Raw genomic sequence first — 12,710 nt, 5'->3', positions numbered from 1 at the left:
AGGAGCACAAACAGATCAAGGACTGATGTCATATGTCATATCAAATGTTGTGTGCGTGCATGCACGTTTTGAAGAACAATGAGCAATGGATAGTGTGAAGTGCAGGTGTAGAAGAGCTCGCTGCAGAACAGGAGCTTTCTCCATGCTTTTAGAGAGAATGATTGTTTTCGTAAGATAATGTACATTTGGCCCTACCTCAAACTGGGAGTGTTGGTGCGTTGGTAGGGTCCTTGTCTGACGTTTTCAAGAAAGTCACTGTTTTTCACTAGACAGTGGTAAAACGGTGGAAATCAAACATTTGACACATTTCCTGGGGAAACAATATTAGAGAGCAGATTCACACAGGTCCTTTTTAAGATTTCAATCTCTTTGAATCAACCTGTGAATCACCCTTTGAGCGGGTTGAAATTATTTAGTATTATTTAGTATTTAGTAGTACTTTTTTTCACCCATCTCTACAGTACACTTTTGTGAGTTTGAAAAGGAGTCTCTAAATGTCTCTCAAAATGTCTCAAGGATTCTGTACCTCTGCTTTTCCTACCTCTGCTCACGCAGATCCTTTTAATGGCATAGTAAATCCCTTTTGAATCAATGTGTAGGACTAGCAAAAGAGAGAGAAGAGATAAGAAAAAGCAGGAGCACGGGAAAACCCATGCTGGTTGACTTGACAAGAAGAACTGGCAACAGAGAGACAGGAAACACAGGGATAAATACACCGGGGGAAATAAGCGACACCTGGAGGGGGGGGAGACTATCATAAAGACAGGTGAAACAGATCAGGGCCTGACAGAACAGGACTGGCAATCCCTCGGAGCCTGGTTCCACTCTAGGTTTTTTCCCTGCCTTCTAGGGGATTTTTCCTAGCCACTGTGCTTCTGCCTCTGCCTCTGCATTGCTTGCTTGCTCTTTGGGATTTTAGCCTGGGTATCTGTAAAGCACTTTGTGACAACTGCTGATGTGCTTTATTTGATTGATAAAATTGAAGGAGTTTTCTGAGTTTTTTCTGACGCATGCCAGTTTCATGGAAGAATGGTTTAGTATTTGTAATGATATGTTTACCTGCTGAGGATGTTTAGAAACTATTACAACCTATAATCTGTCCTTCCTTGTTATTCATTTGATGTTAGAATCAAGTACATTCTGAAAGTACACACAATGTTAATATTGCACATGACTTGCACATGTTCTTTATTCTAACTTTGCTTCTATATATGTTGAAGTAATTGCCCATAGTTTTTTTTTACATTTAATTGAATTGAATATATACAGCTTTGATACTGCCAATAACTGTACTGTTTGTTCTCTTTCCTATAGCTGGTCTTCTTTATGGTGGTGAAGACTCTGTACACCCTGGGCCACAGTTTGTCTTTGATCGCCCTCACAACCGGGAGCGCCATCCTCTGTGTATTCAGGTGAGAGTTAGGATGCATCTCAAATGGCACCCTATTCCCTATATAGCGCACTACTTTTGCCAAGGGCCCTGGTCATAATTAGTTCTTAATATACGAAATAGGGTGGCACTTGGGACACAGCCTTAGTTACGTACAGTAGAGAACACCCTCTGTTCAGAGCAGCAGGATATTGGATCAACACACCAGAGATCCTCTGCTTAATAATTACCTCTGCCACCCCCTCTATAGAAAACTCCACTGCACGAGGAACTACATTCACCTCAACCTGTTCTTTTCCTTCATCCTGAGGGCGGTGGCGGTCCTTGTGAAGGACGACATCCTCTTCTCTCGCAGCAATCAGTGTTCTGAGCTGCCTTCACTGGTGAGCCAGGAGGTTTATCAGCCTGCATATCTCTGGTTCTTATAGTTCATTCACAATTCAGACTGATAAGTATTTGTACAGATTGGTTGGAAACATGTTTCTTTCACATATTCTTTGAGATTGAGGTACATAATTCAGTTTCCATTGGACACATTTTGGTTATTGTACCTTCAGTTCACTCTGATTATGTTTGTGTGGGTATACTTTAGAAATGTGTGTTTTCCACTTCTTCGTGTATCAGAATAAGGACATGGAATTCAGTTTCCATATAGACACACACGTTTGTTCTTTGTGTTGAGTGTCTGGTAATTTCTCTTTGTATAGCAGCACAAGTGATGTACTACAATGTTGTTCCAGATTGGATGCAAGGCGAGCCTGGTGATTTTTCACTACTTTATCATGGCCAACTTCTTCTGGTTGCTGGTTGAGGGCCTCTACCTCCATATGCTGCTGATTGTCATCTTCTCTGAAAATAGGCACTTCATCGTTTATCTTCTCATTGGCTGGGGTAAGCTACTTAAGCAAAAAGTCCTGAGGGGGTGTGGTATATGGCCAAAATACCATGGCTAAGAACTGTTCTTATGCGCAACGCGAGTGCCTGGACACAGCCCTTAGCCGTGGTATATTGGCCATATATCACAAACCCCCGAGGTACCTTATTGCTATTATAAACTGGTTATCAACGTAATTAGAGCAGTAAAAATAAATGTTTTGTCATACCCTTGGTATACGGTCTGATATACAACGGCTGTCAGCCAATCAGAATTCAGAGCTCGAACCACCCAGTTTATAATTAAGCAATAAGGCATGAGGGGTATGTGTTGTATGGCCAATATACCACGGCTAAGGGCTGTTCTTATGCACAACGCAATGTGGTACACGGTCTGATATACAACAGCTTTCAGCCAATCAGCATTTAGGGCTCGAACCACCCAGTTTATAATCATTAATATATACTGTGTGCAATGTATCAACAACAGTGAGGAACATACAGTACAATCAATCCATTTATACTTTCAGATGTATTCTCCTCTCTGTTTCAGGAATCCCAACAGTGTTTGTTTCTGCATGGGCTATTGCAAGGGTTTATTATGAGGATACTGGGTGAGTTACCTTGGAAATCATAAATGTACATGATTGATGTGTTGGATTCTTTTCCTATGTGATTGCCAGAACGATGTTTGTCTTGGTTTGCATGTTATAATCTGTGACTTCAGATTCATGTGATTATCAAATTAATCAAGCATTTGGCAACCTTTATCATTTTGATTTAATGCTCAAATCATTTTGACCAGCACAACGTGCTGTGCTTAGATTAGTATGGGCAGGGATGCATGGAACGTGTTTACTAACATTCTCATGTGGGTTTTTCCTATTTCTTCAGCTGCTGGGAACAGAATGATAACCCAATCCCAATGTGGGTGATCAATGTGCCCATAGGAATCTCCATCATGGTGGGTATCCAACATGACCCATGACCCATTGCTGCTGCTGTAATTCCCTTTACCACATGCAGGATCCAACTGCTGCTATATCCAGGCATTAACTAAACAGGTGTCCAGATAAGTAAATGTCATACAGAGGATGCGTCTCAAATGGCACTCATTCCCTATATAGTGTACTACTATTGACCAGAGCCTTATGGGCCCTGCTCAAAGGTAGTGCTCTGAAAAGGGAATAGGTTTCCATTTGGGATGCAGACAGAGAATATTCAGATCTGTCAATCTAGCGCATACTGGGAGCTGATAGGACTGTAATAGCAAGAGCATGCTACATTTATGTAGTTACTCTGCATGCATGTGAATTAATGCAGTTCCTGGAGATAATTCAAGGTTGATCCTGGCCTTATCGACATTTCTCCTGTCCAAACATAGTTATTCTTTTTTTTATTTAACCAGGTAGGCTAGTTGAGAACAAGATAAAGCATAGCAGTGTGAACAGACAACAACACAGAGTTACACACGGAGTAAACAATAAACAAGTCAATAACACAGTAGAAAAAAAAGAGTCTATATACATTGTGCGCAAAAGGCATGAGGAGGTAGGCGAATAATTACAATTTAGCAGATTAACACTGGAGTGATAAATGATCAGATGGTCATGTGCAGGTAGAGATACTGGTGTGCAAAAGAGCATAAAAGTAAATAAATAAAAACAGTATGGGGATGAGGTAGGTAAATTGGGTGGGCTATTTACCGATGGACTATGTACAGCTGCAGTGATCGGTTAGCTGCTCAGATAGCAGATGTTTAAAGTTGGTGAGGGAGATAAAAGTCTCCAACTTCAGCGATTTTTGCAATTCGTTCCAGTCACAGGCAGCAGAGAACTGGAAGGAAAAGCGGCCAAATTAGGTGTTGGCTTTAGGGATGATCAGTGAGATACACCTGCTGGAGCGCGTGCTACGGGTGGGTGTTGCCATTGTGACCAGTGAACTGAGATAAGGCGGAGCTTTACCTAGCATGGACTTGTAGATGACCTGGAGCCAGTGGGTCTGGCGACGAATATGTAGTGAGGACCAGCCGACTAGAGCATACAGGTCGTAGTGGTGGGTGGTATAAGGTGCTGTAGTAACAAAACGGATGGCACTGTGATAACCTGCATCCAATTTGCTGAGTAGAGTATTGGAAGCTATTTTGTAGATGACATCGCCAAAGTCGAGGATCGGTAGGATAGTCAGTTTTACTAGGGTAAGTTTGGCGGCGTGACTGAAGGAGGCTTTGTTGCGGAATAGAAAGCCGACTCTAGATTTGATTTTAGATTGGAGATGTTTGATATGAGTCTGGAAGGAGAGTTTACAGTCTAGCCAGACACCTAGGTACTTATAGATGTCCACATATTCTAGGTCGGAACCATCCAGGGTGGTGATGCTAGTCGGGCATGCGGGTGCAGGCAGCGAACGGTTAAAAAGCATGCATTTGGTTTTACTAGCATTTAAGAGCAGTTGGAGGCCACGGAAGGAGTGTTGTATGGCATTGAAGCTCGTTTGGAGGTTAGATAGCACAGTGTCCAAGGAAGGGCCAGAAGTATACAGAATGGTGTCGTCTGCGTAGAGATGGATCAGGGAATCGCCCGCAGCAAGAGCAACATCATTGATATATACAGAGAAAAGAGTCGGCCTGAGAATTCAACCCTGTGGCACCCCCAGAGACTGCCAGAGGACCGGACAACATGCCCTCCGATTTGACACACTGAACTCTGTCTGCAAAGTAGTTGGTGAACCAGGCAAGGCAGTCATTAGAAAAACCGAGGCTACTGAGTCTGCCGATGATTGACAGAGTCGAAAGCCTTGGCCAGGTCGATGAAGACGGCTCCACAGTACTGTCTTTTATCGATGGCGGTTATGATATCGTTTAGTACCTTGAGCGTGGCTGAGGTGCACCCCGGCTCGGAAACCAGATTGCACAGCGGAGAAGGTATGGTGGGATTCGAGATGGTCAGTGATCTGTTTGTTGACTAGGCTTTCGAAGACCTTAGATAGGCAGGGCAGGATGGAACAGTTTGTCTGTAACAGTTTGGGTCCAGGATGTCTCCCCCTTTGAAGAGGGGGATGACTGCGGCAGCTTTCCAATCCTTGGGGATCTCAGACGATATGAAAGAGAGGCTGAACAGGCTTGGAATAGGGGTTGCGACAATGGCGGCGGATAGTTTCAGAAATAGAGGGTCCAGATTGTCAAGCCCAGCTGATTTGTACGGGTCCAGGTTTTGCAGCTCTTTCAGAACATCTGCTTCTGGATTTGGGAAGGCATGGCCAGCCGTTGAGAAATGCTTGTTACCTAGCCTCAGTGCAGTGGGCAGCTGGAAGGAGGTGCTCTTGTTCTCCATGGACTTTACAGTGTCCCAGAACTTTTTGGAGTTTTTTTCTTTTTTTTCTGCTTGAAAAAGCTAGCCTTTGCTTTCCTGACTGACTGCGTGTATTGATTCCTGACTTCCCTGAACAGTTGCATATCGCAGGGACTATTCGATGCTTTTGCAGTCCGCCACAGGATGTTTTTGTGCTGGTCGAGAGCAGTCAGGTCTGGAGTGAACCAAGGGCTATATCTGTTCTTAGTTCTGCATTTTTTGAACGGAGCATGCTTATCTAAGATGGTGAGGAAGTTACTTTTAAAGAATGACCAGGCATCCTCAACTGACGGGATGAGGTCAATATCCTTCCAGGATACCCGGGCCAGGTCGATTAGAAAGGCCTGCTTGCAGAAGTGTTTTAGGGAGCGTTTGACAGTGATGAGAGGTGGTTGTTTGACTGCGGACCCGTAGCGGATACAGGCAATGAGGCAGTGGTCGCTGAGATCCTGATTAAAGACAGCGGAGGTGTATTTGTAGGGCCAGTTGGTCAGGATAACGTCTATGAGGGCTTTATAGTTAGGATAACGTTTATGAGGGCTTTACAGCAAGGGATTTATATGTGACGGCTTCTACTGTTTCCTCTTATCTGACTGCATCACATTTCCCTCAAATGTATACCATTACTGGTCATAGATGACCTAAATGCCCTTCAAAAGCAATGCAGTGAACAAATTTGACTAAATATACAAATATGTGTCATATTTATATGATATTATATATCATGTCTGTTGACTGGCTTTCCAGGTGAACTTCCTCCTGTTCATCAGTATTATAAGAATCCTGGTTCAGAAACTGAGGTGTCCTGATGTGGGTGGCAACGACCAGTCACAATACAGGTATGTGCTCTTGTACCCAAGTAGGCATGTGTTACTGCACTCAGGCAAAAGACAATGAGTACTCAACAATGGAGTGTGTCAACATTCCTATGTCACCACACTTAAATGCCACAGTATACAATTGCATGCCACTGACGTGGTATTTTAGTTGCCTTCTCAGGCCAAAGACATGCAGCCTGAAGGTGTTCTATAGTGCAGACTGCTGAGTGACGCAAGATTCAGGCTTAGCTATAGAGGTGGTCATCACAGCACGCCCTTACCTTCAGAAATATTCCCATCTGTTCAGCGAGGGGATTTTAGGGATAAGAGGCAGGTGGTGATGCTAAGACTGGATGAGCTGGTGTCTTTTGTTACAGCATAATCCACCTTAGTGCTAAGAATCACAGGTTGGCACTTGGCAGTCAGTATCCCTTAACGATTTAGGAGGCATTTCAAATGGCACCCTATTCCCTACAGGGTCCAAAGGCCTCTGGTAAAAAGTAGTGCACTATATAGGGAAAAGGGGGTGCAGCCTTTACTCTCACTGCAGCACAAAGCCATCCCTGAGTTCAGACCAGTCTGCTGATGACTATCTGCTTCCCTGAAAATCTTCTGAGGAAATTCTCAGCAGCCAGAAGGGTGCCATCACCAAAAGGGAGTAATACACTCTGTAATCTGTGCAGTCTGTTGAGGTTTTAGAAAGGCTAAGATGCTGCTTCTTCAGAGAAATATATCCCTAAGAATATATGTACATCTGAATGTCTGCTCTTGTGGCAAAAGGCTGTGGAATGATGGGTAAAAACTTAGATAAAAACTCAGGTTTATTTTGGGTGCCCTTTTGTTGGTAGGATATTCCCTATGCCGCTCTATACACATTGCACGTTATTGATCTGCATATTTATGGGATTCTAGAGAGACTCCAGACATGCTTTATGTAAAGAGATCATCAACATGGGAATGTGGAAATAAACCATGATGCCGGGTGTGATGTTGATCTGACATCAGTGGAGGCTGGTGAGGGGAGGACGGCTCAGAATAATGGCTGGAATGGAATGAATGGAATGGCATCAAACACGTGTTTGATACCACTCCATTCCAGCCATTACACACCATCATTATGAGCCGTCCTCCTCTCACCAGCCTCCACTGCCTGACGTGCACTGGCACAGCCCCTTGTTGATTATCCCTTCCATTGATGTGTATATGTACAAAAAAGCATGAGGACGCACACCAGAAATAGTTAGGGAAGTGCCAACTCAACAAAAAATGTAAGGAAGTCTTATACACTGCATGCTCTCAATCATTTAAATGGGAAAAGACCAACGTTTCGGTACCAAAGTTTTGTGGACATATAACCAGCAATTATTATTATATTAAACAGTATATTATTGAATATACGTGTGTAGTCTCTAGGTCCCCTGCATACAGTATCTCTGTAATATTGTGTGTGTTTTCAGGAGGTTGGCCAAATCCACTCTCCTGTTGATCCCTCTGTTTGGCATCCATTATGTTGTCTTTGTGTCTCTCAATGAATCCATGGTAGATTACAAAATCTTCTTTGACCTCGCTATCGGATCCTTTCAGGTAAAACGGATCATTTTTGCATAATTTAATCATAGTTAATATATTCTGGCTATATTTGGCAGTTTTGTTGGGAATTGTTTGTGTTTTTGGTTGTCTCTCATTTACGGGATTTTCTGTTGATGTTCTATTGGCAGGGCCTGGTGGTTGTCATCCTGTACTGTTTCTTAAACAGTGAGGTAAGCCGTTGTCTTTAAGCTCTTGACTTAATTGTTGTTTCTTTTTTTTCTGGAATTAAAGGGTTGCCTTGGGGACTAATGGCTCAATGAGGAAGACAAATAGCAGTGTAAATGATTAGTGAATCAGTGTTGACAGTGTCTTCCTTGGGTCAATTTGGGAAGAAAAGTGGGGGCTTTTATGAAAGCTATTTTGGAAAACAAGGTTTTAACTGATTTAAGAGACATTTTTACAGTCTAATTAGGGAGGTCTTTTATTAGAAGTTGATAAACATTGACATTTTAAATGTTGTCTGCTTCCTTTTCATTGTAGTAAATCAACGAGGACAGGATTATATTGAAACATTATATAGTATAGCTATGAATTGACAGATGTTGACTAGTTTTCCCTTTTGTGCTAAGAGATTTATCTTCCTACTTCAGGTTCAAGGCGAACTGAAGAGAAAATGGCAGAGTATATGCCTCAACTGCCATATGGCCAGAAACTACACCCAGCACAACACCTATGCCTCCAGAAACGGCTCAGAGAACATGGCTCAGTTCCAACGTAACTGTCGGGCCCAGTCCTTCCTGCAGACAGAAACTACTGTACTGTGAGGGCTGCGGGTAAAGAGGCATCTGTCTCCATTAAAATGCTATAAAACTCTGCTATTGGCCTAAATACACACTACAGCAAGCATAGGCTACAGTTGTGGGCACTAAAAAGTTAGGTTGGCCCACAGTATTGGCAGAACAATTACTGAAATGGCTCTAGGATCTTCTAATGAGTTTGTCTATTAAACCTGTACCCTTTATTGTGCCTGCAACTTATGGCAGATGTCATAACAGGGTATTTTTAACAGATATGAATACATTGGTCTGTCTGCAGTAATGTCAATGTTTTTAAGTCATTGGTTAGTTTAAATAAACCTTTCATTAAAGGATGCCAGGGAGAAGTGCTGTGCATGGCTAGTATACTTATCCCTCTTCCTCTCTCTTTCCCTCTCCCTCTTCCTCTCTCTTTCCCTCTTCCTCTCCCTCTGTGGTGAAATGAATTTCACACTGTGCTTAATGACCTCATGCAGCCCTCCACCCATGTGTTCTGACACTAGTCTACATGAACAATGTCTTTCAAGTTAATACCTGAGTCTCAAATGGCACCCTATTTCCTAAATAGTGCACTACTTTTGACCAAAGCCCTATGGGCCCTGGTCAAAAGTAGTGCACTAAACAGGGAATAGGGTGCCATTTGGGACATTGACAATATCATTTGAGTCATTTGTGATGACTTTCAGAGTGAAAAGAACTAAAGGGTAAGAGATTTCTGGATTCAAATTAACAATGGTTTCATCTTGACCGTTAAACATTGTATCTACTTTTGTAAATGTAAAACAATTGTAGCATAGATTTAGTTTTCTTCATGGTTCATTTGCTGTTTAAACAATTAAGCAATGGGTTGTCAAACTGAACTGGGGTTCTAGTAGATCTAATTTTGTCAAACATGATTACAAGGAGACTAGGATTGTCATGGCAAAGATGTATAGATAGATATACAGTATGTACATTTGACATGTTGCTTTGTATTACCGTCGAGAAGATTAAAATGGATATAGAGACTTAAATGAGATAGTTGAGAACAAGTACAATATGAGCAGGTAGGAGAGGAGATGAATTGTAAAGGACCATTGTGTATATTAGAGGGTCTATTGACCTACTGCAAAGTCTAAAGTACTGGTATGTCATTTTTGCTAAGATATTACTCAGCATTATTTTCTGCAAAGACACCATGAATGTCATACCACAACATGATTGATGAACAATCTCTTGTTAGTATTGTATCATGTGAATGTAATTTTCCTCTTTATATTTTACAGTATGTTATGCTTTTGTGTGTGTTCATTCCTCACTAAGACAACCAACCAAAGCCATCTCTGTTGTAAGTTATCTACATATGCTGTCTATTTAAATGTTAACTCAAGGTATGAGTTCTGTGGTAGATCCATGCTCCTGTCTGGACTGCTATACACATCTATCCGGCTGAACAAACTGACCCTGAACCAGACCGGGATTTCAGGTGCTTCGTGTAGATATGGAAGACAGATAGGAAATGACTGCTGATTACCTTGGCATTTCCCTCACAAAGGTGTTTCCACTGACAAGATGACAATGTTTAGACTTGAGGTCATACTAGAAGGAGACCTAAGCTCCAACACGGTCCTCTTTTGTGTTTCCTAGAAAAATCCGCCCAAATGTACTATTATTCCCTGATCTCCGAAGACATTTCAAATGTTAAGCGAACTCATGTATTTGCCATGTAGAAATCTGCCAGGATTGTGTTTTTTGCATGTTTGTCATTGATGTAGTCAATCAAAATGTTAACAGTGCCTAATACTTTCTATTTCATCTTAGTTATTTTATTCTACATTCTGTTGCTGTCTCCTTCCCAAATGGCACAATATCCCCTACATGGTGCACTACTTTGACCATCTCTGGTCAAAAGTAGTGGACAATATAGGGAATAGGGTGCCATGTAGGGTGCATCCTATGTGTATATTAAAGATCCAAGGAGATGGAGAAGTGGAGTAATATCTGTAATGTCATAGCTACCACAGTTAATGTGTTCATTTTGTGAACATTAGTGATGTATCCTTGTATTGATGAGCCTGAACACCAGTCTGTTTGTGTTTTCATGCGCATTGTCATTGGCTTTACATGGACCGCCATGGAGTTGGCAAGAGCATAAACAGATCTGGAACCAGGCTATGTATTGATGTCCTTATGAGAACAAAATGTATTTTTGCCTTTATGGTCGAGATATTTCCATGAGCTGATTTCTCACCACTATACAGTGGACATGCTCTAAGGTTGCATAACAAACAGTTTTATATATTAGCAACATGCTTTTGAATGATGCTTTGTTTAATGTCTGGGTATGTATGTTATGAGCACATGATGAATAAACTTGACCTTCAATATTTAATATTTTTATGACTTCCATATTGATGAGACTAGTTCTTAAATAAATGTTATTGTTGTACAGTAGAAATGTTCTCTGATTAAACCTTGGCCATTTTGCTGGTTCATAGACAGTGTACTGTCAGAGCTCCAGCTTACTTTAGTTTCCAGGACTGTATTCCAAATAGAACCCTATTCCCCTTATTGTGCGTCAAGGTAGTGCACTATTTTTGGAACAGGGTGCCAATTGGGACGCAAGCCAAGATTCGGGGACGCTAGCTGAACGTGTCGCTGACTCTGAGATGAGGCGCTGTGATGATCTGAGCTGACAGAGCTGCTCCGGGGCGGAGGCAGCAGCACTAATTGGAAGAGAAGATGCTGTCCAAGAAAGAAACAACCTCTGATCCACACTGGAGTCACTCTATTTCTCTACACACCCTGATTGTATTCTTGCATTTGGGATATGAGCGGATGGGATATGTGAAGGAGTGGGTTTAATTACTTCTTCAAAAGGAGAATGGGTTCATTCTGGGACAATATTTTGGCAAAATATCTGTGTCAAAGCTTTAATGAAGAATGAGAGGCCTCAGGCCAAATATCATTATTAGCATACATTTGAGCCACATATGGAGACCTCTAACCTTAAAGGTCAAATGTAAACTCATAACAGTGAGCTCGTACTGGAGAAATTGGATAGAAAAAATGGAATGGGTGGAGCGGAGCACTTTTCTGCTCTTTTTCCTTTGTGACCGTCAGTCTAAAAGTTATCTTCTTGTTGTACTTCATCCTCAAAGCTGTTGAGAAGCCTCTTTACAGCTTGAGTGAACCTCCCACATTACTGGCTACACTCAAGGATGTCGAGCAGCAGAGACAAAACAAGAGGCTCCTCAGGAATTATTGCAAACAGGTAATGTACAGTTGGATTTGGAAGTTTACATACACCTTAGCCAAAAACATTTAAACTACATTTTTCACAATTCCTGACATTTAATTCTAGTAAAAATGTCCTGTCTTAGGTCAGTTAGGATCACCACTTTATTTTACGAATGTGAAATGTCAGAATAATAGTAGAGAGAATGATTTATTTCAGCTTTTATTTCTTTCATCACATTCCCAGTGGGTCAGAAGTTTACATACATTCAATTAGTATTTGGTAGCATTGCCTTTAAATAGTTTAACTTGGGTAAAATGTTTCAGGTAGCCTTCCACAAGCTTCCCACAATAAATTGGGTGAATTTTGGCCCATTCCTCCTGACAGAGCTGGTGTACCTGAGTCAGGTTTGTAGGCCTCCTTACTCACACACACTTTTCAGTTCTGCCCATACATTTTCTATAGGACTAAGGTCAGGGCATTGTGATGGCCACTCCAATACCTTGACTTTGTTGACCTCAAGCCATTTTGCCACAACTTTGGAAGTATGCTTATGGTCATTGTCCATTTGGAAGACCCATTTGGGACCAAGCTTTATCTTCCTGACTGATGTCCTGAGATGTTGTTTCAATATATGCACATAATTTTCCTCCCTCATGTTGCCATCTATTTTTGAAGTGCACCAGCACTGCAGCAAAGCACACCCACAAAATGATG

The 12,710-nt window shown here is 41.8% G+C and overlaps 1 protein-coding gene across 3 annotated transcripts in view; it reads left to right on the top strand.

Annotated features, from left to right (window-relative positions):
* The window catches only part of LOC110508186 (vasoactive intestinal polypeptide receptor 2-like), a 61,226-nt gene extending 50,056 nt beyond the window's left edge, over nucleotides 1–11,170 (top strand). For all 3 annotated transcript variants that reach the window (XM_036966917.1, XM_036966916.1, XM_036966918.1), the window contains 9 exons: nucleotides 1,315–1,412; nucleotides 1,641–1,773; nucleotides 2,131–2,281; nucleotides 2,817–2,877; nucleotides 3,158–3,227; nucleotides 6,361–6,452; nucleotides 7,889–8,015; nucleotides 8,150–8,191; nucleotides 8,612–11,170. In XM_036966917.1, coding sequence (XP_036822812.1) covers nucleotides 1,315–1,412; nucleotides 1,641–1,773; nucleotides 2,131–2,281; nucleotides 2,817–2,877; nucleotides 3,158–3,227; nucleotides 6,361–6,452; nucleotides 7,889–8,015; nucleotides 8,150–8,191; nucleotides 8,612–8,785 — 948 coding nt within the window. In that variant the 3' untranslated portion in view covers nucleotides 8,786–11,170. The remainder of the gene's footprint in view (nucleotides 1–1,314; nucleotides 1,413–1,640; nucleotides 1,774–2,130; nucleotides 2,282–2,816; nucleotides 2,878–3,157; nucleotides 3,228–6,360; nucleotides 6,453–7,888; nucleotides 8,016–8,149; nucleotides 8,192–8,611) is intronic.
* Nucleotides 11,171–12,710: the final 1,540 nt, after the last annotated feature.

This window comes from Oncorhynchus mykiss, chromosome 28 (genome assembly GCF_013265735.2).
Source record: "Oncorhynchus mykiss isolate Arlee chromosome 28, USDA_OmykA_1.1, whole genome shotgun sequence".
Lineage (NCBI taxonomy): Eukaryota > Metazoa > Chordata > Actinopteri > Salmoniformes > Salmonidae > Oncorhynchus > Oncorhynchus mykiss.
Note: the sequence above shows the minus strand (reverse complement) of the source record. Positions and strands in the feature narration are given on the sequence as shown.